This window comes from Mytilus californianus, unplaced genomic scaffold (assembly GCF_021869535.1).
Source record: "Mytilus californianus isolate M0D057914Y unplaced genomic scaffold, xbMytCali1.0.p SCAF_13, whole genome shotgun sequence".
NCBI lineage: Eukaryota > Metazoa > Mollusca > Bivalvia > Mytilida > Mytilidae > Mytilus > Mytilus californianus.
Genome location: NW_026262615.1, coordinates 26246086 through 26256407, shown reverse-complemented (window position 1 = coordinate 26256407; position 10322 = coordinate 26246086). Strand labels below are relative to the sequence as shown.

The 10322-nt window shown below is 33.3% G+C and overlaps 1 protein-coding gene across 1 annotated transcript in view; it reads right to left on the bottom strand.

Annotated features, from left to right (window-relative positions):
• Nucleotides 1-1292: 1292 nt before the first annotated feature.
• Nucleotides 1293-10322, bottom strand: part of LOC127723428 (uncharacterized) — a 102991-nt gene continuing 93961 nt past the window's right edge. The window contains exons 6-7 of the mRNA XM_052230051.1: nt 8198-8246; nt 1293-6837 (exon numbers count right to left, since the gene is read on the bottom strand). Of these exons, the coding sequence (XP_052086011.1) occupies nt 2468-6837; nt 8198-8246 (4419 nt within the window). The 3' untranslated portion in view covers nt 1293-2467. The remainder of the gene's footprint in view (nt 6838-8197; nt 8247-10322) is intronic.

Here is a 10322-nt window from a genome sequence, read left to right as displayed (position 1 = left end):
ATTCCTTTCAAAATCTCACATTCGGTTATGTTTTCATTTAATAATGATTTATGGATTTGGTAATTCACTAAGACCATCTGTGTACGATTTACCAATAATCACTAGCCTGATCAACCATGATATTTATAAAATTTAGACTTAAGCAGCTAGACGAGAATCAATAGTGAACCTTTTGTTCGTGAGGATTCATCCTGTTTTCGGGAATTGTTTTCAGTTTACTTTTAATTTTCTTTGATCTTCTGTCTGTTGGATGTGGTACTAGTATTGTTAATTTTCAACAGACGACAGCAACCACAAACAATCGATTCAACCGAAAATTAGATGTAAAAATGCCCTGCCATGTCCGATCTGTGTTTTTGTTAGATGTTTGTTCTGTTTTGTATCGATCTGCTGAGTTAAGATATTTTCAACTGATTTTTTATAGTTTGATTTTATGTTGTGCCGTAAAACCACTGTCCCACTCTAGAGGAGGATTGAGCCCCTACAAACATGTTTTTCCTCTTAACACTCTTCATGTGCCTGTTTCAAGTCAGGCGCCTGTGGTTCAGTGTTTGTCGTTGGTTCATGTCTGTATTATTTGTATTTCTTAAATTCTTCAGTTATCAATTAGAACGTTAGCTTTCTAATTTTAAAATGTTGTCACATATTTTTTATCATTGTTGAGGGCCTTACGGTTGCCTATTATTGCTTATAGCATCTTCATTTGAACTTGGGTGGATGATTATCTTATTGGCAATCATACCATGTCTTTTTATGTATATATTTCCTTTTTTAGGTTTTGTAACAAAGAAAATCGATTTACAACACATTACCCAGACAGTCTGACTTTAATTACATCTTAATAAAGTAGGTCACTGTGACATATTGATCATGGTTGCGTTTTTGGAATGCTCGATGATGGAAATCAAATACATTAATTTACTTATCAAATAATACATTAAAGGGATGACACATTTTGTCAAAAATATATTAGACAGCAGAACAGATCACAGCCACAACCAAAACCTGACTCTATCTAAAAACAGACTTGCATTTCCTTTTTTATGTATCACTATAAATAAAATCAATCTACAACACGTGGTTTAAATAGCTGTACAATCACTAAACGAAGTTGGAGCTAAAGTCCAACACCAAGAATGAAGTAATGGGAACTAATATGAACTCAGATATGTTCTACTGCTTGTACAAACGAGCATGTTGTAAGTCTAAATTGGTAGAGAAGACGGTTTATGCTAAGGTCAAAGTGGTCTTATTTTACTAAAGTCGTATTTTAACGGGTTCCATAAACCATGTTCTTGACATCTTTTTTTATTACATTAACAAATAAATTTAAGAAAAATAACCCTGCGATAACAATAGCATAATTATGCTTATAACATTTATCAATATCACAGTCAATTGAACCCTCATACTAAAAATATAAATATAAATACTGGTATAAGTTATGTACAATGTTACATGATCGTATGCTATATTCTATTCGTATACAATAAACTATATTGTATATCCAGAATGCATTCATGATATGCAGCAAACTTCCAATTATATATCTAAATACAAACAATCAGGATTCTACTTCGTCAAAATTATCTCCTACCTACGCCCGCTAATTATTTTCAATCCTAAAAAAGTAGGGAGGCCACTGTTCTAAATCCCACATGTTAAGATAGTAGGTAAGATAAATTAGTTACAAAGTTTACCATATATATCGGTTTAGGTCACTAGCACATCATGTAACTAATTATATCTTGTTCAATATATCCTTATCTTTTTTGGAGTATGACGAAACAAATAGTGGGTTATATATAAAAGATAAATGTATATCCTTAAGTAAATTAAAAATAAAATCTGTTATTTTCCACCATATATAGTCGATTATAAGAAAAATATCTTTCTTAAACCAAAATTAACAACCAAAATTATTCATACATGGGGCTTTCGATTCACCTTATTTAAAACTATTTTACATATGTTCAATCTAGCAGATTGTGTTCTTGAAATAGCTATAGGTTTAACGTCTCATTCTTATATATTGTGACATGCATTACTATTAACATTTTCTTTTTCAAACCCAAAACCTGTAAGAAGAATATTGGCATACCTATATCAGTATAAGAGTACTGAAACAAACTTGTACATAAAAATCAATATTGTGTACATCATATAATGTCCTTACTTATAATTAACATTCCCAAAATAGTTATATCCAGATCTACAATTTGTTTTGTCATATGGGAAACCAGTGATAAGCTAGCTGATAATTCTGCTTATTTAACTTTGAATTTTTCTGATAAAGGTAGGTTTTGAATAAGCAACACCCAGACAATTACCTTCTTTTTCTTGGAAGACATGAAATATATTCATTGAAAAACACATGAATATAATTTACATTGATTTACTCTACCCCCTCCCCATTTCCCCAAATGCAAAATATATCATTTTGAACAAAAAATCACGTTTAATGTCACTAATGTTTATCTTTTTTGGAATTACGCCTCCTCCTTTTTCTAGAAACCTGGTTCCACTCCTGCACATTTTTCTCTTCAATCGGTAACAGCTTTTTAGGTAACAACATTTCAGTCAATTTCATATCCCCGATCTTCATAGATAAAGACAATGGTGTTCTGTCTCTCTTATCAGCCTTGTTGATATCGGCCCCATTTTCAATAAGCAGCTGCATGATTTTATAGTGATTTTCGGAAGGATGTTTAAATTCTAATTCACAATGAATACCATTTGTTAATAGTTGATACGGATAATCTTCATGTAGATAATCGAATAAATGAAAGTTTTGCATGTGACGATATAAATAGTATTTCTCATGATTATCCTCAATATTTTGTAATACGTATTCCCTATGATTATCCTCAATATTTTGCAAAACACACGCTATGAGAGGTGTAGAGCCGTACGAGTCAGAGGCATTTATATCAACCCCTTTATCAATTAGTATTTTAACAATTTTGTCGTTTCCGTCACTACTCGCTTTATGTAGCAAAGTCCGGCCAAAATTACCAACTGAATCAACAGAAGCACCTCTATTTATTAAAAGTTGTACTATATCATGATTGCCACACACATATGCAGCATGAAGGCATGTTATTTCGTCTGAAATATCTGTTTTTTGAACTTTTGTATCAACAACAGATCCTTGATCTATCAGGAATTTTACTAAGGTAGAGTATCCACCTTTACACGCACCATATAAAGCTGTCTGACCATACCGGGTAATTGAATTAACATTCGCTCCTTTTTGTAAAAGAAATTGAACAGTGTCCAAACAACCTTCTCTGCATGCGTCGTATAACGCTTTGTTTAAATTGGCTCCTCTCTCTATAAGCAAATCAACTATTTCATAATATTTTCTTTGACAAGCTGCAAACAATGGAGTATAACCGTATCGAATAGTCGTGGATAAGGAGACATCACTCTTAGTTCTCCATTCTTCGAAAGTCAGGTTTACATTTACGCCATGTCTTAAAAGGAATTTGACTACTTCCGTATGTCCCCTCCTTATTGCTAAACACAAGGGGGTTTGTTCAAACCAAATAGATACACATTGATCTCTCGGTTGGAAGAAAATATCAATCTGCATTTCTTGGAGCATTCCACGAAAGTGCGGTTCTATGATTCCAAACATACATGCATGAAACAGGTCTTCATACTGCTGCAATTTCCAACTACTTTCAGTTTCAGTATCATGATCATATCTTTTTCGAATACGATCATTTTTAAACTTGCCATCAACTTCTCTGTCTGAATTATATATTATTCCGATACTTTTGTTTAAAAAGAAATTATCTCTTATAAACGCGGTGCTGCAGATTGCATTTTGTAGATTCTCCGATAGCATATCATTTCCGCCAATGTCTGCTAATATCACAGGAGTGTATCCATATTTATATGTGTCCTTGATATTTGCCCCATATTTACGGAGTATCTCAACATTTTCATATATACCTAACTTATACGCATGATATAACATAGTTTCATTAAAGTGTGATAATTTATCTGTGTAACCGTTGGATACAAGCAATTTTGACATTTCCCTATTTTCACTCTCAAAAACGGATATAATAAATGTTTTTGTGTCCTCCTCTGATATCGTTATAGGACAACTTTTTTGAACTAAATATTTTGATAAATTATAAAACCCGTTATATATTGACACAAAAAGCGCATATCTTCCATTTTTGTCAGGTATGCCAAGATCTAAACCCTTATCTATTAGAAACTGGAGTAATTCAACGCTATCTGTATTGCAGGCAACGTGTATCAATGTCCTCCCATTTACATCTATTTCTGTAAAATCTGCACCTTTTTCTGACAAAATTTTGATTGCCTTAATTGAACCATGTTCACATGCCAGTTTTATGAGCGATTTCCCATCATCACTTTTATAACCTATATCTCCCCCTTTATATAAAAGAATTTTAACCGCTCTATCATAATCTTTTTGAACAGCACAAACTAGCGCTTGATTAATATGTGCTCTCTCGTCTAGTAACGTTTGTATTAGGAAACCATGACCATGTTGACAAGCGGCAATCAAGGGCATTTCACCGGAGATCGTTTGCATGTTTACAGCTGCCCCATATCTAATAAGCCATTGGAAAGTTTCTATGTCTCCAAGTACACATGCCTCATATAAAGGAGTCCATCCATCCGCTACAGAATTGCTTGTACATGCCGTGATTTGAATCTTACATTTATCGTTTTTGCTTACTGCCATACTTGAAACTTGATTTGGTCCTACTTCATTTTCCCCTAAAGCTTTCAAAATGCTTTCATTAACAATGTTACCCTCTGTTTTCGCCAAATGAACAGGTGTGTGCACGTCTTTATTTGTATTTGTAGTATCTGCACCATTATCCAATAGAGTTAGTATTACGTCTACGGAACCTTTCCTACAGGATTTGTGCAAAGGTGTTTCTAAATCTACATCACGCATGTTAACGTCTGCATTTTTGTTAATCAACATTCTGACTATATCATTGTTCCCAACGCAACAGGCGGCATGAAGTGGCGTTCTACCATCACCATCGACTTTATAAATGTCAGCATTATTATCAATAAGCAACTTTGTTATCGTAGTATTGCCTATTTCGCAGGCAATGAATAAAGCGGTTTTACTTTTTATATCGACACTATTTAAACAATATCCGTTTGAAATAAGTTTTTCAACTATTTTATCATGGTTGCCATGGATTGCAACGTTGAGTGAATCGCTGCTTTCGTTAACATTTGCTCCTTTATCGATCAAAAGTTGTACTATGCTTTCATGACCACTCAAACAACAAACGTACAAGGGTTTGCGATGATATCTATTTCTTTTGTTGATATCAGCATGTTTCTCTATTAGCAGTTTAGCTAAACTGTAATGCCCACCAAAACATGCAGTATAAATTGGTGTCTCGCCATTTTTATTAGTTTGGTTTATGTTCGATCCTTTATGCAGTAGGATTTCGACCATGCGTAAGTGTCCTTCTCGACACGCAGCTGTCAATGGTGTGAACCATCCATTTTGTGCATTAACATCAGCCCCCACAGAAATAAAAATATCAATAAGTTCTTCATAACCACGCATACACGAAATGATAAAGGCGTTAATCCCATTTTCATCCTTGATATCAATACATCTTCTTTTAACGTCATCATCTAAATTTTTCATAACATCTAACAACTTTTCTCTGTACTCTTTGTATCTCATTTGCACATTGTTCAAACACCAATGTATTTTTCCATTTTTAAGGTCCATTTTGACTCTATCTATGTATTTCTGCTCATCAGTCGAAGAAACGATAATTGTAAACTCAGCATGTGCTTTTTGTATTGAATTAAGTTGTACACGTTCAGATATTAATTTATCATCTGCATATTTGAGAATAGGTGCGATTAATGCTTTACTAAAATAAAAGCATAGAAAGTCAAACATTTTATCGTGTATTACTTTGTATTCTTTGCCTACTTTGATAAAGTAAGTATCCACACAAGCATTCAGTTTGGCTGTAATTAAAGACCGAGGGGTGTCACGACCTAATTTGCAAAATTCAAAAATGTCTTTTAATTTCTTTTTTTCAACTGAGTTTAAATCGTTTGAAATATCAAAAATGGCTTCATTAATGGTGCCGTTATATATAACGCAAAATAACAATACACATAATTTTTCTTTGTCGAAAGATTTCAGTTGGTTCCATTCCGTTCGAAATATTTCATATGGACTGTTTAAGAACTCATTGATCTCAAACTTGTCATGCTGAGCGTACAGGAAGCACATTATAGGGGAGAATTCAACATTTCCTAAAATATCTGTTATTATTTTATCATCCTTTTTCATGTATTTACTGGCTATTTTTATTTTATCTTGAAATGAATACTTTACAGTTAATTCGTAAATATCGTTTTTGAATAAATCGAATGCATCTTTGAAAGATTCTTCATTAAACACTTCAGTACGACAAGTGGCTAAAATTTTTGTCTTGCCTTTTACAAGAATACATTTGACAAACTCCACCATTTTTAGCCAGTTTTCAATATCATTGATATTTGCTGTATATTTTCCACATATATCATCCACAAAAAATACCTGACCAACATTTTGCTTGTATCGCCTCTTGATATCTTTAACACTAATGCAAGGCTCTATACTATACGCTTTTTCGTCGAATAATTTGAACGCTATATGCTGTGCAGTCAGGGTCTTTCCCATTCCAGATACTCCTGTTAAAAGTAAGCAATTGTGGGTTTCCAGAATTCTAAAAATATCTGTGACTACGTCTGTTTCAACAAATAGTTTACTTTTCAGCTTCCATAGTTCCATTTCGGGTATATCGGCGTCTGTAAAACACTCCAAATTTAACGGTGTCAAATTATTGTACAAATGTCAACCAGAACAAAAACAATTGATCGTTATATCTATTATCGGATCAAAGCCCTCTAAATGTTTAATTGTCTATTTTCAGTATAAAAAGAGTACACAAAGATTCAACTGACATGACACTTTTTTTTAATACCATAATGTTACATAGTCAGATCTAACCGAGAAATATTTATTTCAAGATAAGTCTATATCCCACAAAGAGTTTATTTTTATCACGAGATTTTTTTTTTATTCGCTTTAAATAATATCAAAAGAAAAAAATTCTAATTAATAAACTTGTTTATTACATATACATGTTTGATTATTGCTCGTATATATATTTCTTAAAACTAGCGTTAATATTATGTTAACCCTTCAGAAGCACTTCATTTCATCTGTTTTTATCATATTGTGTTAGTGTTTTGATTTTTTTTTAAATTTATTTCAATGGTGATAAGGGAAAGGGTAGAGGGGTCGTTTTTCAATTATTAGTTTTATTGTGTTTTCTCGTAAGATTGTACTTTTTAATTTTGTATTCTCCTGGTTGATTATATGTGTAGTTGTCTGTATTTGTATTTGTTATTTATAATGATTTCAGTTGGCATTCTGCATATTAACTCCCTTTCTCATATATGTTCTTATCTCCTTGAAATGTCACAATTTTTTTTTTACAGAATATCGACTCCGGTTATAGTAAATTTGCAATGCCGATTATTTGCCCCATTTTTGTGTTATGTTTTCTGTTTTGTATTTTTCAGTATCAGACAGTGCTTTAGATCTTTATCATTGTACGTTCATGTCATGTCCCTTTGATACCTGCTTACTTTTTTTATGTCAACGGATAAATTAATCTACTGTGGATTCATTTATTTTCGTAGGTATCAATTTTCGTGGATTGCTGAAAACTTGCTTATTCGTTGATATTTGATTTCGTGGTTTTGTCAATCACTGTATACAAAGCCTATATGAAATATGTTATTCGTCGAGCATTTCAATTCGTGGTTCACCTGTACCTACGAAACCCACTAAAATTGGTATCAAACGAATAATAAGGAATCCACAGTAAATTAAATCATCAGATACATTCGTAGTATAAGTTCTCAAATCATGCTGCATATTAAATGGTTGTTGATGTAAATCTATGCAAAACTTAAAACTTTTGTACTAATACACATTGGTTTTACTGTTATTTTCTAGTAATTTCATATTGTTGATATTTGTAAAGATATAAGGTGTAAATGTTAAAAAATAGAATTATGGTAAATATCAAATCAAATATTGCTTAATAATGTTGACTGAAGATAACTTCCAAATTGGTGATACTACAATTAAACATACCATTTAAGGATCCATCTTCAAAAAGTGTTTTCCCTTGTATTGCTAATGTCTGCAAAAATAATAAAAGTCGACCAGCTGGCTTTTATTCAAAATAAACTTGACATTTGTATATCATAACAGCATGATGCAGAATCAATGCCAAAGAGGGTCTATTGCATAAACATGAAAATGAATGTTTCACTCGCCAAATTGCGGTTGTTTCTTTTTTCTTATTATAAACGATTCGCTGATTTTAACTTTACGTCATTTTATAGATGAACTTCTTATCACATATCCTCATTGCCTGAACTTATCCCTACCAAGTGACACTAATGCTTACTAAAGAACAATTTAACACATTATTGTTCGACAAAAATGACCAAAAATGATTCCAAACATTGCTAAAAGTAAAAGGTGAAAGAATATAGCAAGCAAATGCAGGGAATTTCAAGGAATGTACTCTTTTGTCAAATTATGTAACGTTATGTTGTTAGGATCATTTACATTGTGTCATAGATCAAATTTATTCGTTCAGTGTATGTTTGCTTGTTTTTTGTTAATATGTTTTGTGATTGAGTGAAGCCATTTCAATTTATGTTTTATGCTGTGATGTTCAGGGTAGGTTGAGTGTTGGCGCCTGTTAAACAGATTATCCCGCTGTATTTGTTTGCAACTGTCAAGTCAGGAACCTGTTGTTCAGTGGTTGATGTAGTTTATAAGTGTTTTTTGTTTCTCGTTTTATTTTACAAAGATTATACAGTTGGATTACCTGTTTGAATGAATGGATTTTGGAGTCCTTCATAGCTTGCTGTTCGATGTGAGCCAAGGCTCCATGTTGAAGGAAGTACTTTGACCTATTATGGTTTACGTTTTACAAATTTTGACTTGGATGGAGAGTTGTCTCATTGACATTCATACCACATCTTCTTATATCTACACACTATCTAAGTAAATTTTGATTGTAAGGAATCTGGTTTCTAACCGCTGGCCCCTCATAATAAATATTTACACATGTGAAAATGTAAAATTCGAAGTCTTGACATCAATACGGCATGTCATCAGACTGAGGAAAACACCTCATCCCAGCTGCAATTGATCTAAAAACTGTTACATGCCAGAATCAGACATACGTCCACACATGCAATGTACAAGCAACTATTGTGCACACATTATGTTCACCTAATAAAATAGAAAAACTCTTCAACAAGGTTGCAGCATGACCAGTCGTTAAGATTATCAAACTAGAGGCTCTCAAGAGACTGTGTCGCTCACCTGACTCACTTGGGTTTTTGAAATCATATAAAAAAAGATAAAAATCATAACATACTTAAATAAAGATTGAGGCTACATTTTGTTTGATAATTAAACTCTATTCTGTGGTTCTCTAAAAGAAGACATTTGTATGTATTTCTCATAGGGTCCTATGTTAAACTAAGACACCGCTGGGGCCATCTTGGATGATAGCTCGGCTACAAAGTAACAACACTTGTTCAGCACCTCATAAGAAACACTCATGCTATGCTTGGTTTCATTCCATTCAGTGGTTCTCTATAAGAAGACTTGTGTATGCATTAATTTCCCATAGGGTCCTGTGTTAAACTAAGCCCCCCGCTGGTGGCCATCAAGGATGATGGATCGGCTACAAAGTAACAACACTTGGTCAGCACCTCATAAGGAACATTCATGCTATGTTTGGTTCCATTCCATTCTTTGGTTCTATAAAAGGAGAAATTTGTATGTATTTCTCATAGGGTCCAATGTTAAACTAAGTCCCCCCTGGCGGCCACTTTGGATGATGGATCTGCTACAAAGTAACAACACTTGGTCAGCACCTCATAAGGAACATTCATGCTTTGTTTGGTTTCATTCTCTTCAGTGGTTCTCTATAAGAAGACATTTGTTTGCATTTCCCTTAGGGCCTATGCTAAACTTAGCCCCTCGCTGGCGGCCATCTTGGATGATGGATCGGCTACAAAGTAACAACACCTGGTCAACATCTCATAAGAAACATTTATGCTATGTTTGGTTTCATTCCATTCAGTGGTTCTCTCAAATAAGACATGTGTATGTATTTCCCATAGGGTCCAATGTTAAAATAAGTCCCCCGCTGGCTGCCATCTTGGATGATGGATCGGCTACAAAGTTA